This window comes from Alosa pseudoharengus, unplaced genomic scaffold (assembly GCF_046254945.1).
Source record: "Alosa pseudoharengus isolate Yale_2024_CS ecotype anadromous, Long Island Sound unplaced genomic scaffold, YU_APseudo_1.1 YU_APseudo_1.1_scf_11, whole genome shotgun sequence".
NCBI lineage: Eukaryota > Metazoa > Chordata > Actinopteri > Clupeiformes > Clupeidae > Alosa > Alosa pseudoharengus.
The window spans coordinates 20,902,858-20,921,148 of NW_027468576.1; the positions used below are offsets into that span (position 1 = coordinate 20,902,858).

Genomic DNA, 18,291 nt, shown 5'->3' on the forward strand with positions numbered 1-18,291 from the left:
TAGCCTACTTAATTCACGCAATTTATTGAAGTTAATATGAACCAGCCATGCGACATTACAGAAACATAAGATTATTATACAGGTTTGGTTAACGAAGTGTAGGCCCTGCCACTGTTTACTAACTTGGCATGACACCTTCGTTATCAGTCCGAGAGTGACTAATCCTACTTTAAATGGGCGGACCGTCTCCTCGAGCTCTCGATATTTATTGGTTACAGAGTATGCTTGTTGATTGGATAATCCAAATGTCTGTTATACCATATACGTTTGATGAATGAGAAAGCGCCAGAGTTGGTGTTTTCTTCCACTCTCTTATCTTTTGCCTCTAAAGAAGTTTTTTTTTGTTTGTAAGAAGTTTTCTGGCGTCCAGAAGTTCAGCATCAGTCCAGCAAAGGTAGGTCAGATCACCGTTCTCCGCAACTCTACATTAGGTTATAAGAAAACGTTAACAGATTAACCAGGTCTGTCTGTAGCGACTGAAACTTAGCCTGCATTTACGATTTAAAAGACTTTGATCTGATTGGAACTTAATTTACCATTCTAAGAGTAGTGCATTGAATGTAACTGTCACCACTGACGCTAAACTTGTAACGCGACAGTATCACTTAGCCAGTTACATATAGCCTATCCATCTTGCGCTTTCTGAAATCAGTCTCAGACATATTGCCAGGGGGGCTTCACTTCGATTTTAGCTATCTGTCGTTACTACCGGACTATCATGCTTAATCACAATGAGAAAATGCTACAGAGTTAGAGTTACTATTTATTATTTTAGTCATTCAAGTAATAGTCCACTGTAAATCTGGTTATTACTTTGTCACGTAAGAAGGCGTGCCTGCTGAAAACTACTCGAAAAATGCGGGGTGACACTAATTTCATTTTATTTCAACCCCTAAAAAATACTTAAAATCACATCGAAAATGAGGAAAGAAATGTATGGGCTGACATCAATTGTTACTTTGATTGATCTTGGCCTATCTTGTTGTGTTTTGGAGAAGGATTAGCTGACTTTTCTACCGGGCAAGCTTCCAGAATACCGCCCTAAGGACATAAAATATGTTTTCAGTTTTTAAATCCTTTCATGACCGCTTTTTGCTGTTAATTTTTTTTTGGTTTTGCGAAGTAATCCACATGTGTTTATTGGAATTCTAGTCAGACTATCTTGGACACATTTCTGTTTGTCATTTTGAGATTTACTATGATGTGATAGCCTACATCCACGTAGCGCACATATTGCATCCTGCTAGAAAGTGAACACGGATTAGTCAATGTTCTGCTGGGAATAGTGTCTCTCCTATTTAAGACTCTATGTTATTTCCCTTACGCAAAATGCGCAATCTTTTGTCAAACGGTGATTTCATCATGAATAATGTAATTCAACGTGAAAACAAAAAGAGCTTCTGAGGCGACATCCACGCAAAAATAACAATAGTCTACCTGGTCAAGTATCACCTTCTCTAAGCCCCTCCCCCATTCCACGAGGAAGAATTGCCTTCAACCCTGATTATGATCAAGAGCAAAACTTTCTCAAAGAAATTATCATTTTACAGTAACAGTCAACTTCATTTGCAATAGGCAATGTGCAGTAGCGTTGTTCAATCAGGATTGCCTGACAGAATTACTGAAATTTGATTTGCCTTCAGGCTAATTCTATTATTCCTTTATGCACTCTCTTTCCCTTTTTTGTGATTTCCTGTGCTGAAATCATATCTTCAGAAAGTCCCCTTCACAAGAAACCACAAACAAACAAACAAACAAACGCCTCAAACGAACTTGGACTGGGGTGTTAAAAGCTCTCCCAGATTGACTGGCCTGCCCTGTTGTTTACACGTCTGGGCATAAGCATCTGGGCATCACCTTCACTCCCTCTCCAAACATTCACATGCTTCTTGTCTTGTGATTCTATTTATGGTCCATTAGCTCTTGAGCTTCTCCTCATTATCCACGACTCTTTGGCTTGTGTATCTCTGAAAACTGAGGGAAAAAAGAGTGCTCAACAAAGAATAGGTTTTTCACCACAGTGCCACACAAACAACAATGGGGGCATGTTAACATAATGAAATTTCCCCTAAACCAGAGGGTGGAATTTATGGGAATTTCTGTTGTTTATTGGAGTGTAGGGTAATTGTTGGGGCTCACAGATTATCACTGAGAGCTGCATTTTGAGACAACAGCTGAAGTGAGCCGAAGATGAGCGGACAGGATAGAGGTTATAATGCAGTTGGGCTCTTATATTGCTGAATGTAGTGTGCAGCGATTAGGATATGGAACATTAATACAACCTGTTGGCTAGAACAAAGAGCACATTACATTTGCCCACTATTAAGGCACAGCATGACACTGTTTAGTTAGGTCTCTGCAGCGGGTTGGAAGTTTACTGTAGATGCTGTTGTTTTTTTGTTGTTGCAGGGGGTGGATAATGGAAATCGTGTGATAGCATTCCTTGGTACTGGTCAAGTAACTGTGCATATGCATTTGCCCAGAAACAAAATTAAGTTAAGAAATGCAAATAAAAACAGGACTATAATTATTTGGCTTTGTCTTAACAGCTGTCTTGTGTGCCACTGTGCATTTAAGTATAGTAAGTATATATACTTTTTTGATCCCGTGAGGGAAATTTGGTCTCTGCATTTATCCCAATCCGTGAATTAGTGAAACACACTCGGCACACAGTGAGGTGAAGCACACACTAATCCCTGCGCAGTGAGCTGCCTGCAACAGCGGCGCTCGGGGAGCAGTTAGGGGTTAGGTGCCTTGTTCAAGGGCACTTCAGCCGTGCCTACTGTTCGGGGTTCGAACCGGCAACCCTCCGGTCCGAAGCACTAACCAGTAGGCCACGGCTGCCCATTTATGACTGCTTGTTGAGGATTAAAAAAAAATATTACGATGAGATGAAATCGTCACTGCATTACTATCTCTGCTGTCTGATTCTTACTTGGCACTTCTGGGGATTGCATCATCACACTTGAACTCTTGCCTCTCCATCTGGTTGTGGCCATGACCCCGGCCTCCAGCTCACAGCAGATCAGCATCAATGAGAGGTCAAAGACAAAAGAGTTGCCCCAAAGAAAAGTAAAAAAGCTTTGGGCCTAAAGAAGTCACAGAGATTACGCAACAAATGGACAGAATTCACCAGGAGGATGGGGTCAGCCACTGCAACTTTAGACATTGGTATGGCTACCCGTGTTGGGTAAATTCAAAAATAGATCTAACATATATTTAGAGAGAGAGAGAGACACACACACACACACACACACACACACACACACACACACACAAAAAAAACACATCAGGAAATAGGGGGCACAGGGGGAATAGGGGGCACGAAGACCAGACGCAGGTACCTTGCAGAGCCGTTGTCAACCCACTCAAAGTGGATCAGATGCGCTGGTATCAGCTCTCTCCCTATGCAAAGCGCAGATGTGGAGGTAACGGTTTTACAGTCCTCTCAGCTAGATAAGTCCTTGTGTTGGGTGATAAAACAATCTGCCTGTTTGACAAGTATATTTTTATAAGAGAGTGGTTGTAAAGGCTGTATATGTGGTGGTGGTGGGTGGGGGGAGAGGGGGAGATCTTTAGTGGCAGGATGCGTTTGATATAGAAACAGTCTCTGTCACTCTCTAATTTTACTCCATGGAATGACTGCTGTGTATATGAAACAGGAGGAGATAAATGCCTATGCTCAATGAGAGATGATAAACCCAAAAATACCCACACACCACTATGCCCAGCCAAACACATCTCACAAAGGAGTAGCTACTAATTGAATCCTCGCCTCGGGATGCTGTTTATGTACCCTTAAAGTGTAATCAGCTGGTTCTCACAGGAAGAAACAATCTTGTCGGGCTACTTTTAGAAACGCTCACTGCACTTTAATACTATCTCCCCCGAATTCCTTGGTATAAGCATGGAGCTCAGATGCTTTAGCTTCTCGGTAACCTTCAGTATTATTTTTTTAGCCATATTTGCCATTCAGTGTGCTGCTGTGTAACTGTTTGGATAGACTCTGACGGTATTTTTACCAGTTTGTCACTGTTTTTGTAAACCATATAAAGCTCTGCTGGTTGGCTTTTTAAAATAGCTCTTTTCTCCTTTTTGGTCTGCATATAAAAAACTGGATCAGGCGTAGAGTGCAGCTGACGGTCGAGAGGAAGAAAAAAAAAAAAGTCCCCAAGAATATTTCTATAATTCCAGAATTCATTGTTGGCATTTCTATTCTTTGTCTCGTCTCCCTTTGTGGACGGATCATGAATCAGAGTACTGTCTGACAGGAACGTTGTTCTGACTTAAAATTTTAGGAATTGGACAAAATGTTGGGAATTGGAGGTAAAGATGGCGGGCCACACAGCTGACACCTGGTTTCCTGACTGAGGGGCGGGCTAATCAAACATGAGCTGATCCTTGAGTTGATGTGTAACGTTTTAGTACACACACAGGACACAGGCGCTTGTTGTGTATATTTCATCTGGTATGCAGTTTGTTCCGCATTTGCTTGCTTGTCTTGATGGAGGCCTTTGTCACGAAAATGTGCAGTGCCTGCCCTGCTGCTTTTTGAAGTACATATCCAGATGTAAGGGGATCACTGGTTACTTTCAACAGAGGTATGCCAGCCATGTGGGCCATCCATGTGTTTAAATGGCTTAAACATCTGTTGGGTCCACCATCAGGTTGTTACGTTTCTTCATGTAACACACAAGGATGCATTCTGTACCTGGGTCTGTAATTTTTCTCATCACAGTTGACAGAGTTGTGACAAGTTAGGGCCCCATCATCATGAGAATTGGATGCCAATCAGAAGTCTGCTGGCTCGGTTACCATTCCATGTTGTCCTCAGGAAGCAGATTTGCTCTTGTTTTTTTTGTTTGTTTGGCTGGCCTCTGTAATGTTTAAACAAAAACAGCCCTGGTCCATGGTGATACCAATGAATAAATAAATACATTCTATTTTGTCATGTAGTAGCCTTTTGAGATTGTTCTCTCAAGTTCTTGACTTAACTAAAAGGACTTGACAAAGTAGTTCTCTTCATTTGGATGTTCTCGCCTGAGACAGAGTGGGAGGGCATTCATTCATCAGGCTCATTTCCATGTTCGTGCCCAGCGAGGGCTGCTGGGATTCCAGTCACTGCCTCTAGCTGCCTGGTAAGTCATATCAAAGAGCGTTTTGTAACCGTGTGCCTCTGACACCACTGAAGCATATGGCCCCCACCCCCCACTCCTCCTTTCATTCACTCTAAAGTGTCGCATGTTGAACTGGGGACAGAGGACGGGAGTGGGGAGGGAGTGGGGTGGGGGTGGGGGGTGGCAGGCCGAAACAAGGAGGCTCCAGAGGACTTGTGGACGGCGTAACCATAGATGTGGCATAAAGGCTCATTATAGGGCTCTCAATGTGTTTCATTGTTGTGACGAGACCCAGGGGAATTGCACAGACGCATGTGATCGTGACTGTCTTAAGTTGTCCTTAAAGTTGTTTTCAAGGATGTTTCTGGCGCATTCTTTTATTTGGTTGTTGGGCTTTTTTGCGTTTAGGAACAGATACTTCTTCAGTGGTGGCTGAGCAAATGTCCATAAAGTTGTTTGTATGAGTTTATGCTCTTACTTAGTGACACTTATTTAATGTCATGTTTTAAATAACTGTGTGTGTGTGCGTGTGTGTGTTGTGTGCATTTGTGGATGTTCTTGTGGCAGTAAGGTCATCAATAAATCTAGATGGCCTGCGTTTTTCCGGTGGTTTCTTCTCACCCACTTGGTGCCTTTGTGCTTGTGCATGAGTGTGTGTTGATGGGAGTGTTTATACGTGCGGGGGGTGGCGAGTGTGTTTGCTCAGCTCTTCGGCCGCTTGTGTTGCTTTTCCTGCGGGCCGCAGGAAGCAGCTTTGGCGGGGTGATGGCTTCTTCCTTCTGGAGTGGCCTGGGGCTTCCTAATGCAAGACAATGGGAGGTCTCCCTGGGGGAGCAGGGCTGTGCAAAGCCAGTTTCCCCTCAGGAAACAACAGATTTGTCCTTCCAGCTGATAGAATGTGCGTTGGTGGGGGGGGGGGGGGATCACACACACACACACACACACACACACACACACACACACACACATAAGCTGAACTCCTGAGTCCTAACATGTTCAAACTGGCTGTGTGTCTTCTGTTGGCTTAGGTGAAGGCATCTTTGCTTTCGTCCCCAAGTTTTTTTTTGCTGGTTTGCTAGTGGAGGACTTGTACAAACAACATGGCTCACGCCATGACTGCTTTTACAGCCATGCAAGGCAGGGGGAGGGGGGTGTTTGGGGAGATTTGCAATGGGTTGCAATTGCAGTGCAACTCTGTGCAGATTGACCCTCAGTAACCTGTGAGTGGGGTGTCGTCTGCGTTGTGAATCATGGACCCCCCCCCCATGTTTCCCTTGAAGGGAAATGGGAGGTGGAGGATGGAGGTCGTATTTCCAAAACATGGCTATCGCTCCAAGCCAGTGGCTGGACAGAACTGCCTCCTGACGACGGACAGAGCCGCTCGGCCAACCAAGTCCTCAGACTCCAGGCTTTTATTAAACAGGAGACTGCCGTGATCAGTCAATGAAAGAAAAAAGACGTTTAGTAGACTAATTGAATTTTGGGAAATAAATTGTCTTGTTAACAGAAATAAAGAAGCCCCCCCCCCCGTCCACTAGCCTCCTGGGACAACAAGAGCTTGTGATGCCGTGGCTGGACGACAGAGAGCTGTCTGTTTGTTTTTTTTCTGTGCTCCTCGCATCCCTGTGGCTCTGTTAAGTACAAGTAGAAGGGGCACAGAGGAATGTGCCCCCCCCCCCCCACCCCCACCCCCACACACACACACACTCCCACCCCACACACATCTCTCACTCCCTGCCTCCCTGTAATTTGGTGCTTGTCATCAGGTTCTGGAAAAAACATTGAGCCTATGTTTTCATTCTCTCCCCCAAAACCCCCACTCCTCTCCCCTCACACATCCCCACCTTCCTCTAGTCCGCGCCTCTGTGGTGTTAAAGAGGGAGAGGAGAGGGGATGTGTGACTTGCTGTTGCTGCTGCTGCTGCTGCTCTCCTCCTTCTCCTCTAATCAAAGGTGTGAGCTGTAAAAGGGGTGTTGGGAAACCGGAGGCTGGTTGAAGGGTATGCTGGGCCGGGTCCCAAAAACTTGTTGGCCCATGTGGTGAGCGACGTTTATCACCCGGAGCTGTGGCTGCGATCTAGGACCTCTTTTTATATTTAGCTCCCAAGGGGGTTAGCGACGGGAAGTGAGGCCTGCTGTTCACTCTTTGACAGGCCCTGACGCTTGCCAGGACCGCCACCCCCCCCCCCCCCCCCCCCCGATCACTCTGCCCGAGAACTCTGCATATCTGACCGCCAACGCAGGTCAGTGGTTTGCATCTGTCTGTGACAGGGGGAATGATGGTGAGCAATGCAGCCTGGACGCCTGGAGCAGTTGGGGTGGGAAGGTGGATGGGTTTATGCAACTGGGGAACTGGGGGGGGGGGAGAGAGTTGGGGTGGGAAGGTGGATGGGTTTATGCAACTGGGGAACTGGGGGGGGGGGAGAGAGTTGGGGAGGGAAGGTGGATGGGTTTATGATGGACATCTTCCTTTGGCAATGACAATCTGATCTGAGATCTGTCCAAATTCCTTCCAGTGTTTGTTTTTTCTTTCTCTTTTCCTTGACAGTCTGTGTATTCAACATATTGAGTACAGGACTGGCTGACAGGAGTTAGACATTGCTTTGTTAGACACTTCCACTGAATCATAAGCAAGTCCTTGCCTGGTCATGCTAGTAGGATATTTACGAGAGGAGAAAGATGGAATGTGCCCAAGGCTCTGTGAAAACAGATCTTCATAACTCCATATGTGTCTATTAATCTCTCTCTTTCATACTCTCTCTGTCTCTCTGTTTGCCCCTTTCATGGAATGTTTTCAGAAAAAAAAAATATAGGGTATGAACTGGCCTGATGACACAGAAACGGATATCTGTTTGGGACGGCTTTAGGATGGGGTCCATGTTATAGAGCGTTCTTGTTTTGATGCCTCATTTCCTTGTCTTGTTTTCCGTGGGGCTGCGGCTGCTCTTTATCCTCTGTGGAGCGTTCAAACACACACATGACACGTATGTGATGTCATGGTTAATCCCCTTGAATCCCATCCAAAAACAAGACGACCACCAAGGAAATGGATGCGCTCACTCGCACTCTGTCATCGGATCACTCCTCACATAAGGGCACAAAAATATACGTGTTGCTTACACATATAATCACAAATGTTGCAGCTTATTGCAGGCTTTGTGTTCTCGCTGAGCTCTGGGAATGTTGAAGGGAAAGTCCCATCTCACAAGTGCACGTTGTCTTGGACTTCTCTCCCCGTGTGCAGGTGGTGAGTTGACTCCTGAGGCTGCAGTGGAGGACATTGTCCGGCCAAGATGACTCAGTCTGTGCAGGTCAACTCAAAGCTGCCTGGTGAGTGTAACTAACTATCTTATAATAACTATGTCTTGTACATGTCAGGATTTCATTTAGTACAGTAAAGTCAAATTAATAATATGTTATCAAATTAATAATATGTGTAAATGTTGTAAAAGACAATCACTAGCACAATACTCATATGTGTTATGAAAAATGTCTGATTAAATATTTAGATTAAGCTCTGTTCTGATTCTAGTTCTGTTAATACATCCAGTTGGTGTGTCATAGCAGTTTCATACAGAGTTCCAGAGAGAACAGATTTTTCCACTCTCACTACATCTGGAAGCACAGAGAGCAGAGCTGGACTGAATTTGGCCCTGCTAGGTGGCCTTGGGGAGTGGGGTTAAGGCCCACTGTTATAGCTCTTTTTTTCATATTGGACCAAAGGGGATATTACTGGCATGTTGCTTATGAGTTCTGATGACCCCAACTCTTCTCCCCTGTAGATCTGGGTGCACCTTTTCTGTATGGGTCCCAGGAGGAGAGCGACCAGGCTGGCTCCTACTCCGTCCAGACGCCATATGGCTTCCAGCTGGACTTGGACTTCCTCAAGTATGTGGAGGAGATCGAGAGTGGCCACAGCTTTAGGCGTACACCCGTGAGTGGCCGCCGTGGAGGGACGCGCACTGGGAAGCTCTCCCAGCGCAGCCCCGGGGTCGGAGGCCGTGCCAGCGGCTGGACATCCACCGAGTCGCTGTCTTCCTCGGCCAGCGATGACTGCAGCGGGCGTGTGCCACCGCCTCCTCCGCCACGCAATCGCATCGGCTCGGCGCCCGGCGAGTCATCGCACATCCTCTCGCCCGTGTCGGTCCTCAGCCCGCCGCTGTCGGCTGGCGCCAAGGTGCCCCCGCCTCCCCCGACCCGCAACCCTCGCGTGGAGCGCACCCTCCTGGAGACCAGCCTGCGGCTCCAGCAGGAGCAGAGCCAGCTCCAGAACGGCACCAGGGTCCTCCAGCTCGCTGACCCTCCGAAAGGGGCCCTGAGAGAGGCGGGGTGGACAGGCTCCTCCAGCTCCCTGGGCTCCCAGACAGCAACACCAGCCTTACCACCGGCATCCTCATCAGCCCCATCATCGGACGGTGGTGTCCAGCAGAACCCCTTCTCCTCGGCCTCGCCGAGCCCCTGCCCTAGTGGCTGGCCGCGCGCCAGCCCTCACACCTCCGGCAGGAGCACCCCGGCCTCCGCAGCGGCCTCGGGCCCGGTGCCCCCTCTCCAGCTGCAGACGGTGCGGGAGCAGATGGCGGCGGCTCTGCGGCAGCTCAAGGAGATGGAGGAGCGCGTCAAGGGTGTCCCCGCGCTGGAGAGGGAGGTGGCCAAGCTGCGCGCCGAGAAGGACCAGCTGCTCCAGGCGCTCAAGAAGAAGAACGAGGCGCCGGCCGTCACAGCGGCCGACGCGCAGACGGCTCCCGCCGAGCCCGGTGCCGGGACGGACCAAGGACTCCCGCCGCTCTCGCCGACTCACGGGCGGCCCTCCAAGGTGTCCGAGCTCCGCAAAGCCATTGAGAAGGCAAGCAAGGAGGAGATGAGCCGGCAGCCGACGCCGGAGAAAGCGGCGCCTGTTCCCGTACAGATGGTGTCTGTCGCCGTGGGCAGTGATCTGCCCCTGAGTGAGGGGGTGTTTTATTACAGACAGGCCATGAAAGATGCAGCAGTGGACGCAAGGTGCGAGGTCACCGAGAAGGGTGTCGGGACGGCGCCACAGAGTACCACGCGCGACGAAGGTGTCCAGGCAGCACCATCCACTGAGGAGGCGTCCGTCTGGGTGATGGAGTCCCTACTGGGGCTGACCAGCGAGGCGGAGCGGGAGATCGACACCCTGCAGGACACCGTCAAACTCCAGCAGGAGTCGGTGCGTGTGCTGGAGGAGCGGCTGGGCCAGGCTGACCAGGACCTGGAGGTGCTGCGCGCCCGCGAAAACGAGCGCCTCTCGCGGGTCACGCTGGATCGAGGCGTCCAGGCGCAGGCGCAGACTGCCCACGCCGGCACTGACGCCCCACCCGCCGAGCCCCCGAAGACGCTGCTCAGTGTCGGGGTGAGCTGCCGTCCCGAGGTGGCCGAGGCAGGCGTGGGCAGGGAGGGAGCACCCGCACCGATTCACCAGAGCGTTCAGACTGAGGAGGTTAAGGTGGAGGTGGTGGAGGTCAAGGAGGTGAAAGAGGAGGTGGCTAAGGTGGAGATGGTGAGCACTGGGTGCCAGTGGGAGAGCCCAGAGGAGGAGAAGCGTAAGGAGGAACCCCAAAAGAGAAGACAGGTGGCCATCGCTGAGGGCCTGGGCGTCAGTGAGGCAGAGAGGAGAGTGGCAGAGGAAGTGGACGCTGCGCCGGCTACTCCCAGCCCTGTGGGTGAGTTTCTCTAGAGTGGAGTCACTTTGTCATGTGTACATCGAGAAAACTTAGCATGTCAGTCTTCCAGGATTCATCATAAAAGGTGACCACATAATGTGTGGAGTTCTCATCTGTGTCAAAATGGCACATACACTATTTGCGTGCAATTGAAGAATTAGCCATCTGTAGTTTGAATGCTTTTATCTGAGCAACCAAATATTACTCATTCATGGGTGGGTCCACACCCATGCTTTTACAACCTAGTCATTCTTTTCTTATATTCTAATTCAAGCTATTTAATTATCTGAGGTGTGTCTGCTCACATGTCGGGCTTAGAACTCAAATGCCATTCAAAGATTCTTATTTTGCATGAACAGCTGCACAAGTCTCTGCATCTTTATGGGATTGGTCATTAAAGTGTGTGTGTGTGTGTGTGTGTGTGTGAGTGTGACCTAATGTTACATTTTCCTTTTGTCATTGGTGGTCCCAGGCACTCTGAAATCTATCATGAAGAGGAAGGATGGGAGTAGCTCGAGTGAGACCCGCAGCACAGGCAAGAAGAGCCTGCAGTTTGTGGGCATTCTGAACGGAGGGTGAGAACCAGAATGGGCGCACACCACTCAGGATATGATGCCCTGAGCTGACTTTAGCGCACCTCAGCAGCGCTGTCAGTGGAGATTACTCTCAGTTAATAATAGACTAGACTGATGCACACAATCAAAACAGAGGTCTAGGCTAGCGCTGCTACAGCAATCTTAGAATTATATAACCGCTTTTCACTTGGCTTCCATTTTATTCCAATGTGACTGACAAATAATGTGATTCGTTTGACACCTCAACTGCTCTAAGACTGAACAGTACCGGTAGGTTGTAGGAACTGATAGTGTTTGGGGTCAAAATGGTCAAAACCGATGTCAAAACTTTCACTAGGTTGTTGTTTTCTTCACTAAGATAGTCAATAGAGTGACTCCAGAGATGAGATAACAGAATGTGACTACTACAAGTAGGAGAGGAGTGTTGTGGTGAGGGCTGTCTGCAGCTGTCAGTGGGGGAGAGAAAACCACAAAGTGAGAGTACAATGAGAGCAGCCGGAGCCAAGAGCAGCAGGAGTGGAGATCTTCACCGTAGGGCTGAAGGAATCTTTCATCATCTTTTTTGATGTGGCCAGCGAGATCAAACCTTCCCATCAAACACACAAGAATGGAGGATGAACAGCTGGCTTCGGCTGACAAACGCTTTCTGACACGCCACAGCTGTGAAAACTTTCAATGTAAACAAGTGTTACTTTTACACACCATTAGCAGCACACGAGTCTCATCTTGACTTCTGTGCAGTATCATCTTGACATGCTACGGATCATAGTTCATATTTTACCCTGTTGAATGGTTCATCAACTTTTGAGCAGGCTGAAGACAGTGTTCTCATCCTACTCTTCATGGACCATGTTATCACAGTGCTATTACTGAGTTTTAGACCAACAGCTATAAAAGTGTCTTGGCTACGAGGCTGTTTGAAATATTTGTGCTGATTAATTTAGCCAGCTTCAGACTCTTTGAGTCTTGAATGAATGAATCTTTTCATTATGCAATTCATGGCCTGAGAAGGGGAAAAATGCTTAGGTTAGCCAAACATAGGCTACTGTTCTCATCTAGCTTGATGAGACTTACCTCTCTGTTTTAACTGACATTGTGGGGGAAATAAGTCTGACATCATTGTTTCATGTGGATTAGATTTAATTAAATTAAGCATCAGAATGTTAAAAAAAGTAAATGTGCTCCCTTCAAAGATATGAGTCAACGTCAAGTGAGGAGGAGGATGAAGATGAGGATGATGAGGAAGGGAGCTCATCTGACGGGAGTGGAGAGGAGGATTGCTCCAGCAGCGGGGAAGAGGAGGCCGCGCTTCAGGAGACCTCGGACGAGGAGAGGAACATCAACCTGGATGAGAGCGACAGTGATGAGGAACCGACCGGGTCGGGGGGACAGCAGGAGACGGTCAAGGAGAAGTAAGGCTGACCGACGGGGCTGCTGATTCCACATGCTGACACAAGCCGAATGTCACTGCAGCCGTCACATTCTTATCCTCATGTGTCTGTCTGTTTGTTTATAGCAACGCTGTTTGTAATATGATGATCGTAATGTTTTTCTGTCAGGTTTGAACTGAGTATGAAGATGCGTGAAGCTTGTCTTATTCTGAAAAATCACCTCAATGATGATGCCAAAGCCATGAAAAGCAAAGAAGTGGTGAGAAGCTATACTTCATCCGACTTTACAACTGTGAACTATTCATCAGATATAGGCCTGCCAAGGAGCCACAGCAGGTCGACATGTTTATGGTTGACTGCACAGACTTTATAAAGTGAAGAACAAGATTCTTAGATGCCAGATTATTTTTCCTCTGTGTTCTATGCATTTTTCTCACATGTTCTTTATTTTAACAATCTTATTAACATCTTGCTCTTTTCGTCTCTGTTGCTCTCTATGCTTGTGTCCTGCAGCTGTCCAGCACTCACACAGTGCAGCTGGAGTGGTTCAGAGTGTCCAGTGCGAAGACGGCTCAGCCCACACGGGTCTCCAACTACCTCATGGCCTTCTCTGAGGTGTCTCCTGTCCTGCTGGAGCATGTGGTCAACATGACTGATGGCAACGGCAACACAGCCCTACACTACAGTGTCTCACACTCCAACTTCAGTGTGGTGGGCCTGTTGCTGGACACAGGTCAGTGTGGAGGGGTGACTTCCATTCCACATGGTGTACTCTTAAGTGTCTGAATAGAACATGTTATACATATGTAATAGTTACATCATGCATTTATTGTAATGATTCCATATTATCCTTGATAACACTTGACCTTGATTGGATTACGTACAGGATACCTCTTATTACCTGCAGTGTTAAACATTGCATGATTAGGCATATATTACAGTTATGGGAATATCTGGAGTGATTTGTTGAAACTATGTGTGCTCCTGATATTGTAATCATCTCCTATTACTGACAATGAAATTGGATTGTGTGTGCAGGTGTTTGCTGTGTAGATCAGCAGAACAAAGCGGGCTACACTGCCATCATGTTGGCCGCGCTGTCTGCTGTAAAGGAGGAGGATGACATGGAGGTGGTGAAGAAGCTCTTCAGCCAGGGCAACGTGAATGCCAAAGCCAGCCAGGTGAGGTGCCGTTCTAGCCTGACGAGCCAGACCCACATCTAGATGTAGGGTCTGGGAACTCACCATTGGCAGTGCTCAATCCGAGAATTCCTTCTGCACGCAATAGGATGGCGCTTCCACTCATGAGCCCCATGCGTTTTCCCACCAGCGGAGCTAGTTGGCTAGTTGATCAAACTTCTGCCAACTTAAGAAAAGCTTAAATTGAGTCGCGCTGTTCGCCAGCAGCAGCATCCATCTTCTTTGTTTTCAAGTAGCAGGGAATTCATGCAGAACCGTCGCAACTCTGTCGTCATTACGTTAAGCCCGCCCACTAACTCTATACAGGATGCGATTGGCCTGATCGAAGTTTGATTTTTCCAGCTCACAAGCCAACGGAGAGTTGCTAGACTACCCTGGCTGCAAATTACATTTGCTGCCGCTAGGATGCATCTAGATTTCTAGGCTAGTGCCGCTCCGCATTTCTCCAGATAAACCTTGTTGTGCAGCCATTTAAGAAATGGTGATTTTATAAGTACAAAACACGGTCAGTCAAAGGCATTTTTGGCCTGATGGAAGTGGCCATTGTGAAGCTCTAGTTGTCTTGGAAACACACACTGACTGGGTTTTATATTGAAATGACACAATTAACATAATAACAGTGAAAAAGATTGGATCCCAGATTGAATTTTATTTTAATGGTAAAAAAGGTAAAATGGGGACCATATTTGGGAAAGGAATGGGCTATTGTAACAAAATGCTCTGGGAAACCTTGATCAAGTCATTATTATCATTATAAAAGGCCTTGGACAATGAGTTTGTTGGATCAAATCATCTGCTGATTCACATCACATGCTTGTGTGTTGGATGTCATACAGAGATTTTAGGACAGATTACCTTTTCTGTCTTCATCCTCTTTGAACCAAAATGACCTTTTGTAAAAGAGGCTCTATTGAGTATTTTTTTTTATTCATCATGTGATTGTCAACAGGTTTTCCTGTAAAAGGGTCTTTATTCATCCCTTACCTTGTTAAGAATTACAGTTGAGTTTTTTTTCCCGGAGAGCACATTAGAGTTTGAAGGCCACAAGTTCACAAGCTAAATTGCAGTATGTAAAACACATTCACACATATCAACTCAAACAAAGAAGTGCGTTCATGCTAACTAGAGTCAGTTGTGTTTGTCAATGATAAATGAACATATGATTTTGATCAGAAACATGAGTACAAAACTGCCTAAATGGCTTATAGGTGACACATATGCTAATTAGTTCATGTGACTGCATCATGGGATCTCTTTCTGTAATCACTGTGGGTAATTTCAATGTACTCTTCTTGCTTTGGGGTGTATTTAGGCTGGTCAGACAGCGCTGATGCTGGCGGTCAGCCACGGGCGGCAGGAGATGGTGCGCGCCCTGCTCGAGTGTGGCGCGAGTGTGAACGTGCAGGACGACGAGGGATCCACTGCCCTCATGTGCGCCAGTGAACACGGCCGGGCCGAGATCGTCGCTCTGCTTCTGGACCAGGCAGACTGTGACATTTCTGTGGTGGATAACGTGAGTGCTGGTCCTCCACTCACACCATCTGCCCGTAAATAGCACAGAGCATGAAGCGTTTATATACATACCCCTATGTGCTAATTTTAGTTGAGCTAATTTAGTGGCGAGACTTCAAATGACATTAGAAACTAAGAACAAGCATAACGGGAACACAAGTTTTTTTACTGTGTCGTAAGAGTGGGAAGAGTATGGAAAAGGGCCACTTTTGGAGTGACCACCTACATTATGGAGGTGGCGTGGGTGGGGAATATATTTTCTAGAGTTTCTTACAAAAAAATCAGGAAAAAAATCTCAGAAAATCCCTCCCGCTGAGTATTTACTTTAATCCCAGAATTTATATCAGAATTTTTATTCTCAGAAACTTTGAAAAAAAAAAACATATTTTAAGTGACCCGAATGCTCTTCCATAGATTGCATGTTCAAGGGCCAGCTCTGCCACTGTAGATATTTTTTCAGATGAAATCCTATACGCAAGTAAAGAATCGGTGCAGTTTCCATTATATCACAGAACTTTGCACTGCACTACAGAATGAGTCCCTGGTTATTCCCCTCCCTACACTATAAATTACAAATGCTCTGATGTGTCACATGCTTGAATTTTTAGGGTCTGCAATAAAAATAAAAAACTGATTTTTATGCTGTGGCAGATTCTGGTAAGATTGTTGCAGCCGCTGCAGTAGAGTATAGTAAGAAAATAACTGAAACCACAGGATTTCTCATTACAGTGATTTGAAAAAGCATTAGTAGTCTAGGTCACTTTCTGCTGGACAGCCTTAACGTCTTCACTGTAGTGCATTGCTATGAGACTGGGATGGAACAGTGGCACTCCTTTTCCATCAACATTAATTTGCCAGGAGTCTGACTAACAATGACATCATCTTTGCACACCATGGTAAATATTTTCTGTTGGTGGTATTGCCTGCAACGGAAGTTCTGTATCAGGTTTGCTCCACTGTCTGTTTGGACTGTGGATAGAATAACAGCCACACTAAAATAAAATAAACAGAAAGATCTCATTTTGTATTTTTCCCCAGTGACATGATGGGGATTTACCGTCTGAAACTCACGCAAGATTCACCAAAGCCATTCAGAGTGGTTTTTATAGCAAACTCGGATTACAAACAGTATATGAAAAACGGATGTTCCTCTATACAACAAACCACTAAATGAACCAGCCACAGGGAAAGCCACTGAGCCACAATAGGTACTCTACTTTATGTTGAGTGAAGTTATGAAGGGCAAAGATCACAATCAGTCATATTTATTTTCATGACCGCCAAAGCCGCTCTCATGCTCACGTCTTCGACAACCACTCTTCTGCCATTTCACAGGGATTTGGCTTGACAGCACACAGCTGGTTCGAGCTGGTGTGCATGGGAAACTATGTGGGGAGACTCCCTCCCGACCTTCCCCCTTTCTGCCAGTACCAGTTGGTTACACCAGTCTCTGAAATCACTCTTTGCCGCCTGAATCTCCTGGTGATCCTAGTGGATGTGTGTTGTCGTGCAATGCCCATAATGGATATCTTCTCCTTTCATACTGTAATGTCTTTTTCCCCTCACTGTTTTCTTCTAACTTAATGAACCGATCCTCCCTTTTCTCACTCCCCCTCTGCAGGATGGCAGCAACGCGCTCTCCATCGCCCTGGAGGCATCCCATAATGACATAGCAGTGCTGCTCTACGCCCACATGAACTACTCCAAGACCCAAGCAGCTGTAAGTGATCTGGAGGCGGAAGCAACTGCTCGGATACGGCACTCGCCGGCTGCCAAAGTTGTGCGTCACTGATAGCGGCGTCCCATACAGCTTTCAGAACAGCCAATTTCCTGATCAGGAGAGTGTGTGCACTCAAATCCCCCCCACCAACCCCCAATGCTAGTGTTTGAAAGCTAGGGTGTGGTGCTTCTTTGCAGATGTTTGTCCAGAGCTCCTAGTGGACTCTCCACTTTGGACATAGTGACCTCTAGTGCACAGATGACTTATTGGGAGAAAATGATGAACTATGCTATTCACTCCATTTTAGGGAGGCAGAACAGTGTGAATGGTTACGAAGCTATTATGTTACATGTTTTATTGGGATGTAGTGTTTATGAACATTTATGAATACACTACAAGAACAAAGATAAAGGAATTATAAATACAAGTTTCTATTCTGTCCTCAGAATCATATTAGGGAATGTGTTGAGCTTATTTTTTTTATCTGACATGTATCTTCTCCTCAGGGGGTGAACAAAGCCAACAGAAGCCCAACTAGTCCACAGAAACCCTGGCCTGCAGAATAATGGCCTGTGATGCTGAAGACTGAAGATAACTGGACTCTGGCTTGTTTAGTACAGGCCTGCTCGACTGGAAAACTGTCACTGTCTATAAAATACATATAAATATATATTTATACTATGATGTGTATCTATGCACTACAACCTGAAAAGAATATCAGCTATTAACTGTTGTAAGAGTATTCACTACTAACCATAACTGTGTGCTGATACTAAAGTCATTCTCTTGTCCGATGTGGTCAATCTGATCAAGCTCGGATTTGCGTTTTGTTCTTGTTGTTACACTCCTGAATTTTTCATACCAAAAACAAAAGTAATGCAACTGCACTAACTTCTTATGCAATATATGGCATTGTCTTTATTTTATGTAAAAATAAACATTTATTTACGTATGAAAATTGTAATATGCATCAAAATACACTGCCATTCAAAAGGCTGGGGTGACTTCCATTCCTCTCCATTATAGACACAGTACCAGCTGACTGCCTCCTCCTCACATTCACTATCCAACTTTTGAGGGGACTCGAAAAGGGGACTTGG

At 46.5% G+C, this 18,291-nt stretch overlaps 1 protein-coding gene across 1 annotated transcript; it reads left to right on the plus strand.

The window, feature by feature from the left end:
* The first annotated feature begins 275 nt into the window (after positions 1-275).
* kank3 (KN motif and ankyrin repeat domains 3) lies at positions 276-18,149 on the plus strand. Its single transcript, XM_076278387.1, has 11 exons — positions 276-394; positions 8,361-8,446; positions 8,899-10,794; positions 11,267-11,369; positions 12,563-12,781; positions 12,929-13,019; positions 13,274-13,493; positions 13,799-13,941; positions 15,272-15,472; positions 17,093-17,191; positions 17,698-18,149. The coding sequence occupies exons 2-11, from the start codon at positions 8,410-8,412 to the stop codon at positions 17,755-17,757; spliced, it is 3,069 nt and encodes a 1,022-aa protein (XP_076134502.1). The 5' UTR covers positions 276-394; positions 8,361-8,409; the 3' UTR covers positions 17,758-18,149.
* Positions 18,150-18,291: the final 142 nt, after the last annotated feature.